The 17943-nt window shown below is 45.5% G+C and overlaps 1 protein-coding gene across 1 annotated transcript in view; it reads right to left on the bottom strand.

Moving 5' to 3' along the window:
- Positions 1-17943, bottom strand: part of SGPL1 (sphingosine-1-phosphate lyase 1) — a 32446-nt gene extending 14503 nt beyond the window's left edge. The window contains exons 1-6 of the mRNA XM_039696245.1: positions 17844-17943; positions 6941-7106; positions 5100-5167; positions 3183-3330; positions 1805-1884; positions 424-552 (exon numbers count right to left, since the gene is read on the bottom strand). Coding sequence (XP_039552179.1) covers positions 424-552; positions 1805-1884; positions 3183-3330; positions 5100-5167; positions 6941-7106; positions 17844-17846 — 594 coding nt within the window. The 5' untranslated portion in view covers positions 17847-17943. The remainder of the gene's footprint in view (positions 1-423; positions 553-1804; positions 1885-3182; positions 3331-5099; positions 5168-6940; positions 7107-17843) is intronic.

Below are 17943 nucleotides of genomic sequence, written 5' to 3'. Positions count from 1 at the left end.
AGCCAGCTGGCCTTGCCCTCGAGCTCAGCAATCTGGCAGGCTCACAGATCTGCAGCTCAGAGAGTAAAACTGAGGGGAGCTTCTCAGAGTGACACTTCTCTGCTCACAGTTCCCCACTGACATCCAGCCAGGCTGCATTACACCAGTTCTCTTTTCCAACTGCCATCTGTGTCACTTAAGAGTGGGGAAAAAAAAAAAGATGAAGTAAATGGTCTTGCTTAGGGAACTGTTTCTCTGAGTGGAACTGTCTCTCTCAAGAAGAGGAATTAAGCAACCTCTTAACACAGCTTAATTAACACAGCAGGCATGGAATACACCAGAATGAGCTTATCCTCATGCTCACCTGGAGAGCACAAGGTGCATTTGCACTTGTCAAAGTCAACAATACCCAAAATGTTCAGGCAGCAAAGACAGGTTACTTACAGCACCACAAGATTTGGGGCCCCCATGGAAGAGCGTGCAGGCAATCCTCACTACTTCTGCCTCCATCTTCCTCAGACCAGGGAATATATCTGGATGGAGAGGATTACTCCAGGCAAACTCTTCATACACCTTCAGAAAACAGAGAGAGAAAGTTAGACTTGCAGATGAGGCTTTAAGAACTCCCCATGTGCACTCTAGAAGCAAATTAGCTGCATTTTACCACAAGAATATTACAGGACTTAACTGCTCCTGAAAGTAAATGCCACAAGCTGGGAAGCTGAGGAGTAAAATAAAGAAAAAATGAATGTTTTTCTAAGGCATTCAGACCTCTGCCATGGATTCTACAGCACAGCAATATCTCTTGTTGGAAGGACAGATCTAATAATTTTGCTGTTTTTAAAGAACACAAGATACATCCTGCAATTGCTTTACACAAGTCAGGAAAAAAAAAGTGACTTAGCAGAACTTGTTCTCAAGTTTATTGTTAAGAGGGGGTTCTGAAGCAGACAGTAAAGCACAAATGCCCACCCACACCACAAGGATAGTGGCTGTAGAAACCAGTATTTCTGCTCATTCCACAACTGAGGATACAAGGCTGGAACAGCCCCAACCTCCTGCAGTCCAGATCAAAAAGCAACTGCAGGGATGTTAAATAAAATACAGCAAAACAAACCAGTGAATAATCAGCACAAAGGGAATGTTTCCACAAAGTGATCCAAGCCGAGGCCCCTCCAGAAAGGCTGCTCTGAGCTTTGTTTCTCCAAAAGTGGCAGAGAAAATGTCAACATGAGGAAGAAAACACCAATAGCAACCACCAAACAGAGCCTGCTACAAAAACTGTTCCCAGGAACAAGAGGACCAGACTTCCTTTTCTAGCAAAACAACTCTGGAAGGAGATGTACTTGAAAACAAACCTTTAGGCTGTTTAGGTTATTTTGCAGCCTTCTCAAAGGGAGGAGTTCCTGAGCAGGTAAACAGACCTCACAAGAACACCACTGAAGCATGCCAGTGCTCCATTGTCTAAGATTTGGACCACATAACCATGCCAAAAAACATTTCCCAAAAGTTCTCTTTTGCTCAAACCAAGAGGAGTTTAGTTTTGCTCAGTGAAAGCCGTTCCAGTACCAGTCTCTAGTTCACTTGTAATTACTAATTACTTTCTCACTCACAACAGCACCTCATCTGATTAGATCCCAGTTATCTCTACGAGGTGTTTTCACAGGGACAATCACCTGGCCAGAGTCACACTGCCCAAATTGCCACTAATTCCCCTTCCCAGACTTAAGTTTTACACCTTCCCTATTTACTTTGGGATGCTGGAACAGCTCTGAGGGGTTTCTGGTCACCCTGAAGATGCAAAGCTGGCCTGCTGGCACCTTACCTTCACCAGCAGGTGGGTGAGCTTCTCCTCACCACTGTACACAGTCCCAGAGACTTTCCCATCCTGCCAGCGTACATCTCCTGCAAGAGAGGGAAGAGCACACTGCTCACAAACACAGCCATTCCCAGCCAGGGTGGGAAAGCACAGGGAAAATCCCCTCAGTTCCACAGAGGAGGACTCAGCTTTTGAGACTTCCCAGAGTTTTGTGGCCCAGGGAAAGCTGTGTGTGAAGCTGAGCCCCTGGCACAGTGTGAACTTAGCAAACAGCAAGTAAATGATGACTGAGGAGTCAGCACATAACCAACATGTAGCTGGAGCAAGCAGTTAAATTAATAAAATAATCCACTTAATCCCCAGCAGTCTCCCCAAACTGCTGTTCAACCAACTGGACACTAAATTAAAGCCACTTTAAAAGAGCATCCACCAGCACAGGAAGCTGGGAAGAGAAGGAAAAGCCAAGTTTGTACTGCTAAAATCCACAGTGCTGGCACCTCAGTTAAATTTCACCTAAACTGGTACTTCCAGGCAACTTCCAAAGGAGTGGGGGACAAAAATAGGGAGGAGAGGATGACCTTAGAAAAGAAAAAAAGAACCCATTAAAGGAAGGAAACAAAAATTTAAGAGAAAACACACAGAAAAAAACATTAGCAATACACAGAAGTAGAAAAGAAGGACGTTTTTCCAGGATACTGGATCATGAAATTGTTGTGTTTCTGAATTTGGAGCAGATGCACTGTTCTAGCAGCAAATTCTCATTTTTGGGATAGGAGCAGGGCAGTTGTATCTTCTCCCCTGGACAGGAAGTCACCCAAATTTACTCATTAGGAGTAACAGGCACACAAATCAGGGGGAACATGTTTACATGAGAGAGGCAACTCAGATGAGTGTCAGACACTGCTTGTGTGGACTCAAGCCAGGAGAACATCATCATCACTCTTCCTTAAAAGGCTTTTTCAAGGCACAAACCATTGTCTCTCTTAACTGAGGTCACAGTCTTGGAAATTCCCTAACAATCCTACTTGGAAATTGCTTTTTTTGATTGTGAGTATTTTCTGGGGCTTCACATTTCTGGTAAAAGTCAAACATCAAGGCAGCAGCTCAGAAAAGCAATCCAAAAAGAGAACTTCCTCCATATTTCCCCTCTCCTCAGCTCTCCCATCTCTCCATCAGCCTGAAATTCTTGCGGAAGTAACAGAATTTCAGTGGAAATACCTGAACACAGCATTAGAACTCATGAATCTCAGTCATGTCCAGAAGAAAAACTGACAAAAACTTGCAAGGGGACAAAATATTTAAGCTGAAACCATGAGCAGGAGTCACTGGGACTCATTTAGCAGAGGAAGTGTCATGTGTGGTGTCTGCTGCAGTACAGACTCACCTTTTGAGCTGTACTCTTTCATCTTCTGCAGCACTTCAGGCTGGCTCATGCCTTGTTCTGGCAGTGCTTTGATATATTCCCTTTCATCTTTCAGGAAGGATAAACTGGAAGTGACATCATTCAAGGCTTCATCAATCTTCTTTTGAATCTAACAAGAAAGAAAAAAGTCTATCAAACTGTGACACTGGTCAAATTCTAAATAATTGTTGAGTGTGTGCAGGACAGAACCTGCTGCCTACATCTGTGGTGCTGATGGAGCAGACAGGAACTGCTCCACTGGGAGCTTTGACCCTTTCCTTAGTGCTTGAGAAAATAAAACTCAAGGAAAAAACCTGCATTTTTACCCAGAAAACCTTTTCAAGTCACAGTTTTTAATTTGTGGAGGTCTTCAGGAGCACTGGTTTGTACTTGGCCTCCTCTACCCCCACACAGATGGTTTAGAAACTCACAAAAACAGAAACACAACAAAGAAATCTCCACCACAGGCACAGTTCAGAGATTTCTTTCTTCCCACCCACACCCTGCACTCAGCAAACCCCAGACTTTTCTCAACACATTCCAAAGTAAAGGAGGCAACACAGGTGTTGGGATATTGACTTTTGCACATTGGAATGACTCAAAGTCAAGGCCTCTTGTACCTGATAAGTTATCAGGTATCAACCCACCAAAGAACAGGAAGAGGACACAGACAGGACACAGCAGGAGTGTGGGGGAGCAGGGTTAGCCCTGGCAAGGGAAGTCTGGACACAACAGGAATTGTATCTAGTGCCCTTTTCTAACAGGCAGGCAAGAAACAAGCAGAGGAGAATTTGCTTGATCAAGGACTACTCAGGTTAGGAGGTGAAAGCTGGGACATTTAACAGGACAGGAGGGATTTAGTCCCTTCCAGGGTGATACAGGAGAAACTGGAGAACTCCTCCTGTCTCCACAGCAAAAGGAAAAAAAATTCCTCTGTGCTACTCTTTGGATAGAATTGCCTGGAAGAGATCTGACCCCTGGAATCAAGGTGTAAATACACCAGCAGAGCAAGCAGCAGGAAGTGCAATCGAGTGTGACACCGTGGTTTACGAGGTGAAATAAACCCAGCTGTGCATTTCTTCATCCCCAGCCCTTAACCTGCTAAAACATGCTGACAGTTGGGGTTTCAAGACTTTATGAGGAAAAAAGAAATTTAAAAAAAAAACAACACCAAAACCAGCACCAAAAAACACACATCCCAAAAAAACACAAACAAACAAAAAAAAAAAAAACCACCCACACGAAAAAAAAAACTCACACAAACAAACAAAAAAAAAAACCACCCACACAAAAAAAACTCACAAAAAAAAACAACTAACAAAAAAACCCCACAAACACCAGCTCCCAAACACTACAGCTCCTGGGTCATTTTACTGATTACATTTTGCTGATACCCTTCTGCTAACTTTTGCTAATAGATATCTGAGCCCAGAACAAATCATGGCCAGCTGCTTGATTAAAATAAATACCCTCACACATTACACAACAATGTGGAATTGCTGTCAATGTGACAATTGCTGTCTCACACTCCACACTGCTTCAGAAGAATAATTCCAGTTCAATCCTGGACCTTCTTCCAGAATTAAAATCATTTTCTTAAAATCAAAAAACAAAGAAATGCTACCAGAGAATTCACTCATTCTTGGTTAATATAAATAGCTCGGAAGTTAAAAAGAGGTGGAACCTCCTTATTATGGCAGTGATGCTATGACATAAAGATTAGGTAGAAATTACATCTGGCATTAAATCAGGAGGCAGCAGAAGACATTCCAGATGTATGTCCTGGGTCATCAGGATCACAGTGACATAACACCAAAGATGCACTGAGCTGTATGTTCTCAAAAAGAGCTGAAAAAAAGGACCTGGAATAGTCCTGTAAGTACTTGTTCAAATACTTACTATAGCCCCAACAAATGGCATTTTTCTCAGCAGTTTAAAGAACTGTTTTTTAGTTCGGGATGTCAAACCTGAAAGACAAAAGGCAGAAAGGAACCTAAGAAACAAAAAAAAAAACAAAATAGAAACTTCTGATGCAGCTCATGATCCAGGCTCAGCATTCCTGACCCAAGCTGAAATAACACAGGGAACATGGTGAGGCAGATGAGTGGATCCAGGAGCAAGGTTTTCATGGATGAACCATGTCATGGAAGCATCTGGACGGCAGAACAGCAGCCATCTACAGCAATCAGTTATTTGTTCCTTACTTACATGGGAATGCACACCCACGTGTGGAATTTGACAGGAAAAAGAGGGACTTCAGGGTTTGCTAAAGGTAAGGAATTAATAACATTTCCTGCCTCTTCAAAGCAGAAGAGTTATTTAAAATCACTGAGCAGTGTGAAGCAGACTCCCAGAACAAGGGACATTTGTGACAATGTCAACCACAACACAACGTGGATTTGCCCTGTTTGATGCACTGGGAGGTGACTGAGGGAAAGGACAGAGGGAAGAGCAGAAATTCCACCACAGCACAGACTCAGATGAGAGAAGCCACTGATGACAAGCACTGGAAAACTCCTCGGGTAGCTCCAAAGGCAGGAATGAAATCTGGATGACACAGATGCTTTACAGCCACCAAAAATGCCTTCCCAGTCCTACCTGCACACCAGGAAAAACCAAAAAATAACTAAATAAAGTTTAGAAACCAACCATTTGAAGACTTGGCAATTTTATCTACACTTCATATATATTTCAGTTCATATATACAATTTGAAAAGCTACCAAGGACACTAATTGGCATATTCTGTAGTAAATACTTGTCAGTGGCCTGGTAAATAACATTTCTGTTGCACATCTCAGTGTGCACACTGTTTTAATAATAATTTTCATAGCAAGGAAAGACTGCAAACTCCTGAAAAATTCGACAATCTCATCAGATCCTCTAAGAGCTAGTCCATACTTAAATAAAATACACTGTGCAACAGTAAAAATACTAGCTAGGAAGATAGCTGTCCTGAACAGAAGTTTCATAGCAATTTGCTCCTTACAGACATTCCCACTGTTCAGCTGCTTCATAAAGAGAAGGGGCTGCTTCAGAAACAGAGACATCGAGTTAAAAACTTGGCCATTTTTCACAAGCTGCCACCAGAGTGTAACCCCAAGGCCTGTGGGAACTGAAATGCACCTCAGAGGGCATGGCAGTGAGCTCAGGCCATCACACCACCAGGGAAAACTGCAGCTTCTGCAGAATTCAGCTCCACTGAAGAGCTGCCAGTAACAGAAACCACTCAAAACAGGAAGATACTCCGGAAATGTATTTTTTTTAAAAATTACAAGAAGAAAATTTCCTCACACTATCACATCTTGAATATTTGAAGATGAAATGTGCCCCCAACATGGCATCATCTGCTCCCCCAGCAGGAAGGGAAACAACCAGGAGTTATCCAGACACTCTGCAGCAGTGACTAAGCTCACAGGAACCCAGCTCTCCATAAATCTCCCCAGGCTTTGGGCAAGAAGAGAGCATTGTGACAAGCACATGGTTTAGCCAAAAGAAGAGGGAGGGAAGGGAAAGGGAAGGAGACAGAAGCACAACACATTCCATGCACCCGCTGACAGAATGGGGGAGCTTCATTTATCAAATTTATTTCATCGACCTTAATTCAGAAGAATTTGGTAAATATTAGGTGACTGCAGAAAGTCTCTTTTAACAAGTTTGTTCCACCCTCTTTCCTCCCACTGCCCAGGAACAGCTCAGGGCCTGCAAAGGTAAGAAAACCCCCCATATGTCCAATACTTACTCTCAGGCTGGCAGAGGAAGCCATGCAGCCACACACTTGCAAGGGTGGAAGAAAAAGTCAAGCCAATGAGCTGCCAGGGCTCCAGTCCATCGCAGCGGGCGTTCACAAAGCCTGTCACCTTCTCCCAATACATCTGGAGGATTTCCTTGTAGGGAGTAATGGCATCCTGGACAAAGGAAAACCAGCAAAGCACAAATGAAAACAAGTAGGGCATCAAAAATCCAGCTGTTGATTAAAAAGGGGCTTTTTGGTATGCAGACCCCATGCTCTCCTTGATTCCTACAAAAATTAGCTTGAGTTCTAGAAGTGTGTGTCCTAGAGATACATTTCAACTAAAATGGGCATCTTCTTCTCTTTCTTCAAATAAGGAAATATTCTATTTGCCTTTCAAAGAAATCAAATTATTCCAGCCATTTTTTTGAGTGATAGAGGATCTAAACTTTCTAAATCAGTGCCCAGATACACTGTTTAGTTCTTTCTAGAAATTGGTTTAGGCAATTATAACTTTTAGTTGTTTATTTCTGAAAATTGAAATTTTGTTTGCGTTTCCTTTTTTGGAAGTTGTGTGCCCAGATACACTGTTTAGTTCTTTCTAGAAATAGTTTTAAGCAATTAGAACTTTTAGTTGTTTATTTCTGAAAATTGAAATTTTGTTAGTGAGCGTTTCATTTTTTGGAAGTTACGTTTTGCATCACTTTTTGTGGTACAAATTTAGAGAAGAGATAGATAACGTCAGTCTGCCCATGTGAGATGTGAGATGAAGATTGCATCACTTTTTGTGGTACAAATTTAGAGAACAGATAGATAATGTCAAGTAGTCTGCCCATGTGAGATTTGAGATGAAGAGGAAGAGGCAAGTGTCCCACTCTGTGAGGAATCAGAGGATTTTGGTATCTGAGCTGGCTAAGGCCATTTGTGAGCTGTGGACCTCACTGAAATCTGTGACATAAAAAGGAGAGGTAGGAGATAGTTTTTATTCCCTTCCACTCAAGAGTCACAGATAAAAACACAAACCTTTAGAGACTTCAGATACTGAGAGAGAAGCACCAAGAGCAGATGAGGAATGTGAGGTTCTCTGCACAGTCCCAAAAACCACCACCAGATCTTACCACTGCCCAAGAGATGGAACCGTGTTAATTTTTTTTCCAAGGAATTCTCAGGCGGTGAGTGAAGGTACCACCAGAACAGGTCTATTAAGTACCTCGGGCTGGATTTCCAATGAAGATGGAAGCACTCAGCAAGTCCTTAATTTAAAGATCTAATTAGCATGTTACACACCAAGGGGGGATGGGAGAGGAAAACACTGCTGCCGCCAAAATAACCCCCAGAAAACGGTGATGCAAGCACAATTACAATGTCAAAGCAGGAATTACTGTCGGGACACAGCCCAAATTCCTAATCAATAGCGTCAAACCAGATGCTCTTCAAGAGCGTCAGAAAAACTGGATGTGCACAGGAGAGAAAGGACATTTCCCCCTGAACAGGGTCTTCCATCCAGTTCTCTGGGAAAAGGTTTCTAGAGATAAGAAGATTAAGCAAGAATAGAGCCCTCTCCCAAATCCCTCCTCCAGTTTAACTGGGGAGATCTCCAGCACTTGAGAGCTTCACCCTCCAAGCAAAAGGATAAGTACTTGGGGCATTTCAAAAGATTTGTAACTAAACCTTGGAAGGAATAAATCCTTGATTCCTGTGCTGTTGGATTTTGGGTGGGAAGAGAGCAATTTTTTCAACAAAGCACTAAATTTAAAACTTCCCTTCTCAGGACCCTTCACAGGTCTCACTTCTGGGTCAAGCCAACAACTGAAACATCATTTAATTAAGTTTTTTCTAGGGGGTAATGTGTTGTTCCAATACAGCTGGAGAGGCTACTAACATTATTTAAAAAAAAAAAAAAGCCAAGTTTTTCCTAATAACCAAAGGAGGAAAGCAGGTTTCCTCACCAAAAAGCAACACTGATGAACACTCACTACACTGGAAAAGCAGTAAAATGCATATAATGGCAGAGTTTGAAAGTATTTAAGCAACCCAAACACAAATTCCAGCAGAATTAATGCATCAATTCCAGCTTTTACCCTTAACAGAGGAGGGTTTTCACCCATGTCCCAGCACAGGCTGAAGGGACAGGGACTGAACTGGGCAAAAGCAGGCAGCACTGAGCTCTGAGAAGGCAAATTAGCACCTATTCACTTGGCAAAGGGCAATTCAAAAATACATCAGAGCCACTTCAGCCTCCAAAACAAGGCGGCCACACAAACCGCTGCAATTAGGCAATGTCCCAGCTAATGAATGCCCGTCCTCCAAGCCACTCACCACAAAGCCCATTCAACCCCAGAATTCCAGAAGAGCCACCTTTTCCAGCTAACCAGAGGTGCTACTTAAGTTTCAGCGAGTTTGCACAATCTTCACTGGCAAAGCCCTGGAAATGAGCCTTTAACCAGCAGCAATGACTTTGGTTCTTTGCCTAGGATGAAATGCCAGGTTATCATTCTGTTGTGGAGCTGCACTTAAAGGAGGGAAATGGAGCCACTAATGGGCTGCTGCCTCAATAGCTGCTCTCAACTCACGGCAAAAAAATGCTGCAGCATCAAATCTAAAGTGGGTTGTGCCCTTTTTTTGTTTTGTTTTTTTTCCGAAGATGGAGGACGCTGTAAGCCCTGAATCAAAATGGAACGTGACCTTCTTGACAGAAGTCACTCCAGTCAATGGCCAAGCCAAAGTAAATAAATCTGGCAAAAGAATGTCCTCACTCTTGGAGAAAGCTCTGGACAGAAGATCCCAGCTGTCTGCACATTTTGTTGTCACTGAAACCCCTGAGCGGAGACATGTGGGAACTCAATGGTATATCCAAATTTTGAACAAATGAGAGAAGATGTTCACTATGTTCATAAGACATTGAAGAATTTCTTCCCCTTTCTTGCTTTAAAAAAACCAATCTGAAATCAATCCACAAGTGTTACAGTTTGACCGGGTAAACTTCCCTGTATTTCTCACTTTCTTTCTTCAATCATTTCATACTTAGATGAGTTTGAAGGATGAGGTTGATCCATTTAGGAGTATATAAAACCTGGGATTTAAAAACCCCGTGAAAATTGGCACAGAAGATGAGCTAGCAGTGAATTACAATTTCTCAGCTCCCTGGCTCAGTTTTTCCCAAATGCTCCCTTTCCTGAAAGTATCCAGCAAGACATGAGAGACCTTTCCTTTCTGAATTATTCACTTAATCCCACAGAAACCAGAGGGCATTCAGAAGGTTGCACTCAAATGTTTTTATTACACCCAGGAACACGCTGGGTTAAAAGTGAGCTTAGAAAAAAGAGACAGAGTGACTTTTTACAGGAGCAGAAAGACAGAGGGATGGATGACAGGATGGAATCCTTCCCTGTGGGCTGGTGAGGCCCAGGGAAGCTGGGGCTGCCCCTGGATCCCTGGAAGTGTCCAAGCCTAGGCTGGAAGGGCTCAGAACAGCCTGGGATAGTGGAAGGTGCCTGGCACTGGGTGATCTTTAAGGTCCCTTCCAACCCAAACCATTCTGGGATTCTCCACAATTGCAGTCCCATACCAGTTCCTCATTTCACAGGGAGGGGGCAGGGGCAATAATCAGCCTCTGAGTAGCCCAGCCCTCAGAATCCCCTGCCCTGCAAGGGATTTTTCACCCTGCTCAGGGTGAAAAACTCTTCCTGCTTCCCCAGCTGGGCTAGACAACAGGCTGACCTGATTTTAAACCTGTCTACAGGACAGAATTTCATGTAAGACAATAAACTGCTTATTTGTGAAGGCATCAAAAAATAAAGGTTTCCCTCTCCATTAGAAGAGAGTAGATAAGCTGCTTTTCTTTCTGTAAGAGAACCTTCCCCATACAAAAGCTTCCCAAACCACAGGATTATTTCAGAAGCAGTTTAAAAACCTGACTTATGAGCACACTAAAGAGCAGGGAGAAAAAAAAAAAGCTCCACTGGAGGATTTGTTTTTAATTCTCAGAGCAGTAAGACAGACCCAGGTATCAGATAAAATACTAATTGCTATCATTAGGACTTGCAGTGCTCATTTGTACTGATATTAATGCACTCAGCTACCTAAGCAGTTTACATATTGAATTTGTAGCTGCACAGATTAGGAATACATCCTTAGTACTTTATTTCTAGAAGTCATTAGCTAGCTGAGCTGGTTCCAAGGATAGCACTTACCCCACTACAAAAGAGCACAAATTAACTGCAGTAATGCTCTTCTGTCCCAGATGATAGAAAAGGGAGCGGGGAGGAATGCCAAAGCTAATGAGAGCACATTTTGCATTTCTGCCAGAACAGCATTTCCTCGGCTGGGCTTCGAGTTTTAGGACACAAAAAAAAAGCTTAAAAGAAAAAAAAAAAGAATGAGAGAAACAGAATGGCAATAAACTACTTTGCTTACAAGTGCCTTCTGTTTCTGTGGAAATTGAAACACTGTCTGAGTTTACCTGTGGGAAAAACAGGAAGATTTTACCCTTGCTTCCTCCCAAAAAAAGGTTTCAAGTGGGTTCAAAAAGGGGCCACAGAATAAAAGTAGCTTTTAAAGGCGAGCTGATGTTATGCAATACCATGAGGCTGACTGTCCAGGGAGGAAGTGCTGAGATCAAAGAATCACAGAAGGGCTTAGGCCAGAAAAGACCTTAAAGACCATCTTGTTCCAAACTGCTGCCACGGGCAGGGACACCTTCCACTATCCCAGGAGGCTCCAAGCCCCACGCCAGGGATCCAGGGACACCTTCCACTATCTCAGATGGCTCCAAGCCCCACGCCAGGGATCCAGGGACACCTTCCACTATCTCAGATGGCTCCAAGCCCCACGCCAGGGATCCAGGGACACCTTCCACTATCCCAGGTGGCTCCAAGCCCCACCGAACTTGGCTTTGGACCCTGCCAGGGATCCAGGGGCAGCCACAGCTTCTCTGGGCACCCTGTGCCCACCCTCTCAGGGAAGAATTTCTTCCTAACATCCAATCTAAACCTACTCTCTGTCAGTTTATACCACATCCTCAGCTTTCACCTGAATCCACACATATTCCCAAACTAGGGACTCTCTGATCACTTCCTCACACACCCTAACCTGACATCTGTGTCTGCCACAGCTTCTCTCACGTCCCCAGAGCTGGGGCAGGAGGTGGCTGTCACACAGGAAATCCAGGCCAAGGGAGATGGCTCCAAGAGCCCGAGTTAGGTCAGCTCCGATTACGGGAGCAGGCGGAATACCGGTGCTGCCACTGTAATTAAGGAGTTCTTCCCAGGAGAAGCTTCCTGACTGAAAACAAACCACATAAATGCATCAAGGACACGGCAGCCTCGCTTATTTATTCTGCTCCTAAGTGGAAGGAAGACTCCAATTAGCCCTGCCTTCGCTGACACCTCGTTGCCTGCACGTGTGCTGGCCACAAATCTGACCAGAGGATCCAGCCTGGACTCTGTGAAAAATGTGTATTTTAGGATTGGCTTTTCGCAAATATTAAAAGGAATATTATTTGTGTTATGCTAGAAAGTTATGCTGTATTAATTTTCTTAACTAGTGTGTTAAATATAGTTTTAGGTTATAGCAATGTTAAAATAGGAACTATGCTATGTGTACTTTCTTTTAAAGAGAGGACTCCCACCGAGACAGCAGCCACAGGACACCTAAATCTTTCAGAGAAAGAGAATTTATTGCCCCATTATCAGAAAAAACTAACTTCTTCCCACCTCACTCAGCCCTGAAGACACTGTCAGGATTCAGAGGAAGAAGCTGACACTGATCCCTGTGCCCACCCTCTCAGGGAAGAATTTCTTCCTAACATCCAATCTAAACCTACTCTCTGTCAGTTTATACCACATCCTCAGCTTTCACCTGAATCCACACATATTCCCAAACTAGGGACTCTCTGATCACTTCCTCACACACCCTAACCTGACATCTGTGTCTGCCACAGCTTCTCTCACGTCCCCAGAGCTGGGGCAGGAGGTGGCTGTCACACAGGAAATCCAGGCCAAGGGAGATGGCTCCAAGAGCCCGAGTTAGGTCAGCTCCGATTACGGGAGCAGGCGGAATACCGGTGCTGCCACTGTAATTAAGGAGTTCTTCCCAGGAGAAGCTTCCTGACTGAAAACAAACCACATAAATGCATCAAGGACACGGCAGCCTCGCTTATTTATTCTGCTCCTAAGTGGAAGGAAGACTCCAATTAGCCCTGCCTTCGCTGACACCTCGTTGCCTGCACGTGTGCTGGCCACAAATCTGACCAGAGGATCCAGCCTGGACTCTGTGAAAAATGTGTATTTTAGGATTGGCTTTTCGCAAATATTAAAAGGAATATTATTTGTGTTATGCTAGAAAGTTATGCTGTATTAATTTTCTTAACTAGTGTGTTAAATATAGTTTTAGGTTATAGCAATGTTAAAATAGGAACTATGCTATGTGTACTTTCTTTTAAAGAGAGGACTCCCACCGAGACAGCAGCCACAGGACACCTAAATCTTTCAGAGAAAGAGAATTTATTGCCCCATTATCAGAAAAAACTAACTTCTTTCCACCTCACTCAGCCCTGAAGACGCTGTCAGGATTCAGAGGAAGAAGCTGACACTGATCAGACAGAATCCTTTGTTTGAATGGAATTTATGCATCATGTATGAGGTGCATGAATACGCAACAAGCGATTGTTTTTAAGGGTTAATCCTCTGTTAATTTCGGGTTTATTTTGCCCAGAAGGAGGTACCCAGACCATCCATAACTCTTTGTTCTTATTGTCTCGCATTGTCCCAATCTCAACTGTTCAAATTTTTATTACCCTAATTATATTACTATTTTTATAACCATTTTATTACTATTAAACTTTTAAAATTTAAAAAACAACTGATTGGTGTTTTTCACAACTCGGAGCCACTGGCATGCCCAATTCCTACTGGAGAGGCAGCAATGGGATTGAGCAAGAGCAGCCCAGCCTCCTCGGAGCGCTGCTGCTGCCTGTGCCTGCGGTGTTTTGATTCGCACCCCAATAATGACTCTGCTCCTCCGCCCTCCCTGCCAACCCCAGCCTCACAAATACCTTTGCATAAGCAGCAGGCAGGGAATATTTGTTAGTCAGCTCCTAATTACAGCTCGAGGTTTGGACCACGTGCTGCCCAGCAAGACCAAAGGATGTGGGCAGACAGAGCGACACCGGATGCGTGATCGCTCAGAAATCAAAAATCATGAACTTTTGGATGCATGAGCTGAAGTAAATGAAATTAAAAACACATTCAGGCCACACTCATCTTACTACAGCTCCCCAACACCACCAGTTTCGTCTGCATTGCATTAATTTCCACCACTGCCATTCTGAATATTTTTTTAGAATGACAGCAGTTGGGGGGGGGAGGTTTGCCACGTATAGTGTCTGCAAAATGAATGTATACATACTGTACCACCAGGCCTGAGAGCTCAAGAGGAGTGGCTAAACAATGGCTAATTATAGCTTCAGCACAAAAACAAACAAGGCAGCAAGTCAGAGTAAGTACAGCAGCATTCTGCCTTCCACTGTGGAGATGGAATGTAAAACTACCAAAACAAAATTGGAGAAGACTGATTGGTGGCTCAAAAAAAATATAATTTTACAGGAGCCCAAGACACTCCAAAAATCAAGTTCAAATTTCATTTAACCCAAAATATACACCAAGTGTCATGTTCACTTTGCTCCCTTAGGCAAACCAATTTACAGAAGTTTCTGTACACATCTAGGCACGCTCCAGGCAGCACAGACCTCACGAGAGACAGGATCCACCCAAAGGTGAGCTCACCACGGATCTCTGTGGGTCACCAGCTCCAAGAATGCGCAAGGAAACATCCTCTGCTGACACCACAATAATTAGAGCAAAATAAGTGCCCAGCTCCCTGCATGCTGGGGCTCATCTGGACATATTTCATTCCTCCACGCCTCAGGTCCCTGCATACCTTCCAGAGAACAAAATGGGCATTTCTTTGAAATATTTTGTGAGCACCTGGGTGCCACCAAGAGGTAGCCACAGCACTGAGACACGAAGCCTTGGCAGGAGCAGTCTGGAAGCAGAGCCCAGCACGGCAATTGTTCTGGGAGCAGGCATCCATGAACAAAGGCAGCAGGGAGCCCTGGCACAGCTTCCCAGCAGGGTTATGCAAGGCTGGGACAAAGCCCCCTGTATCAGCACAAACTGAATGCTGCTGTTCTACATGGAGGGCCCTGCTCTTGGGTGAGTCCAGCCATAGGGCAGAATCCTCAAAAATTATCTTATCAACAGCAACGCGCAGAGCCCTTCGACCCCTGCAATATCCATCACGTGCCCTTCCTGATATGGCATGGATAAATCCTGGTGAGCAAAGAGAGGCAAAGGAAACAGACCACAAAGGATCCTGAGGGACTTCTACATGCAGGTTTCCAGGAAATACAAAGTTTTCCCAACACAGAAAACTGTATCACAATCACCACAGCAAACAGAGCAGGACACCTGCTGCTACATCAATTGGTGAAATCCTAAATCTCAGCTCATGCTCTAAGGGCAGGACTAAAGCATGTACTAGGCCTGCTAGTACTTGAAAGGAAATGTCTTTCACTGCCTGGGATGCAAAGAATAAGAACAACAGAACCGTGGAATCACAGACCCATTTGGAAGAGACCTTGAAGATCATGTCATTCCATCCCCCTGCCATGGGCAGGGACACCTTCCACCATCCCAGGTGGCTCCAAGCCCCTCCAGCCTGACCTGGGACACTGCCAGGCATGGGGCAGCCACAGCTTCTCTGGGTTCCCTGTGCCAGGGCCTGCCCACGCTCTCAGGGAGAAACTATTTCCTCACATCCAACCTAAACCTAACTTTCTGTCAGTTGGAGCCATTCTATCTTGTCAGCCCCTTCAGGCACTGGAAGGCCACAATTTGGTCACCCCAAATCTTCTCTTATCCGAGTTGAACAATCCGGAAGCTCCCAGCAGAGCTGCTCCATCCCTCTGCTCATCCTGGTGCCTCCCTGGGCTCTCTCCAGCAGCTCCAGGTCCCTCCTGTGCTGGGCCCAGGGCTGGGGCAGCTCTGCAGGTGGGGTCTCAGCTGGGCACAGGGGCACAGGGGCAGAATCCCCCCTGCCCTGCTGGGGCTCAGCCACCCACAGCACCCCGAGTCCTTCTCAGCAGCTCTGTGGTGGAAGCAGCTGGTGCAGGAGAAGATCAGATGGAGACATCTTTTTATTGGCAAAGTCGTGTATTTAGAGAAAGAGACAAGCAGAACCCCAAAATCCTTACTCAGAAAGGGGCTCCACTTTGAAGACAGGAGTCACAGCATGGCTGTGATTGCTGCCACAGCAGGCAGACCACACAAAATAACCCAAATCCCAGCGTTTATCTCCAACCACCAGGCGCTGCTGGACAAACCCCAGGCAGGAAGGGAGAGAGGCAGCACTTCAGCAAACCCTCCCCTGCTCAGCGACTCAGACACAGCTTCTCAGGGTAGGAACAGGGTGGGAAACTCTGAGTAGGGGTGGACATGAGCAGAACACGGAAAAATAAATATTCTACCCTGTCTAGGTAAGAAAATTTCCAGTGCTTTGCCCTGCCTTTTGCTAAGGTCACAGGCAGGATGCCAGAGTGAAACCACAGCTTAGGGAAAATGTGTGTGTGTCAGTGTCTCTCCAGAGGAAAGCCTCCTTCCCCGAGCACAAAAACAACTTCCTAAACTTCCCAGGAATCCCGTGCAGTAGCTACTGTCCAATCTAGTGACTAAAACAGCAGACCTGAGCAGGTCTTTCAGGTGCGATAAGCAGCAATTTCCTTTGTCACAGAGGGGACTGGGGCGAGAAGAGCCCGAGCACAGCAGGGCCCGGGCACAAGGATCTACCCAGGGCCAAATTCTGGCAGCTGAAATCAACCCCAGCACGGGTGTGCGGGCTCTGGGGGCTGTCCCGGGACAGCACAGCAGAGCAGGAACAGCAGCAGCACTCGGGAATGCAATATCCAAGCGGGACAAAGGAGTGGCACAATGATAATGCTGTTTCGTTTATCACTCAGCAGCTGGGATTTAATTCCCCTTGCTGATAAGGGGGGAAAAAAAGCCTAACCAAACCAGGTGCGATAAGCAGCAATTTCCTTTGTCACAGAGGGGACTGGGGCGAGAAGAGCCCGAGCACAGCAGGGCCCGGGCACAAGGATCTACCCAGGGCCAAATTCTGGCAGCTGAAATCAACCCCAGCACGGGTGTGCGGGCTCTGGGGGCTGTCCCGGGACAGCACAGCAGAGCAGGAACAGCAGCAGCACTCGGGAATGCAATATCCAAGCGGGACAAAGGAGTGGCACAATGATAATGCTGTTTCGTTTATCACTCAGCAGCTGGGATTTAATTCCCCTTGCTGATAAGGGGGAGGGGAAAAGCCCAACCAAACAACCAGGAAACCTAGTGCCCCTTCCAGCTTTGAGGAATTGCGGGATTCACGCCGTGCCAATGTGGGCGATATTCCAAGCAATCCCGAAGTTTGCTTGCAGCTAAAAGAATAGCAGCCAATTAGCAAACTGCGTCTCTAAAAAAAACAACAATCGATCAGCGAGCACGGTTTCTCTCAGCCAGACCAGCACCTCCACCAAAATCACGAGGCAAACATCGCTGCGCCCCACCCAAGCGAAACCAACCAAAACACCGATTCTAACCCTTTCTGCCCCGAAACCCGGTAATTGCGGGAAATGAGGAAAGCAGCGTGCGAATAAAAGGATATATTTACGCTCAGGAGAAGGGTATGGGCCCCGGATGGGAGCTAAGGAGAGGAGCTGGCCACAAACCCTCGCCACGCATCCCCTGAGGCGCGCCCGGGACCCCGCACCCGGCCCCGCCGGCCAGGCCCGGGCCTCGCTGCCTCACAGGCCGCGCCGGGACGCCTCTCTCCGGCCCACACCGGCCCCGCAGTGCCCGCTCACCATCGCTGCTGCGGCCGCCAGCCCTTTCGCTCCTTCCTCCCTTCTTTTCTTCCTCCCCGCTCCTCCTCCTCCTCCTCCCGCTCCCCGCGGCGTCCCGGCC

Source organism: Passer montanus, unplaced genomic scaffold (genome assembly GCF_014805655.1).
Source record: "Passer montanus isolate IOZ18808 unplaced genomic scaffold, ASM1480565v1 scaffold96, whole genome shotgun sequence".
Lineage (NCBI taxonomy): Eukaryota > Metazoa > Chordata > Aves > Passeriformes > Passeridae > Passer > Passer montanus.
The sequence above is the reverse complement of the archived record's forward strand: the minus strand, read 5'-3'. Positions and strand labels throughout refer to the sequence as shown.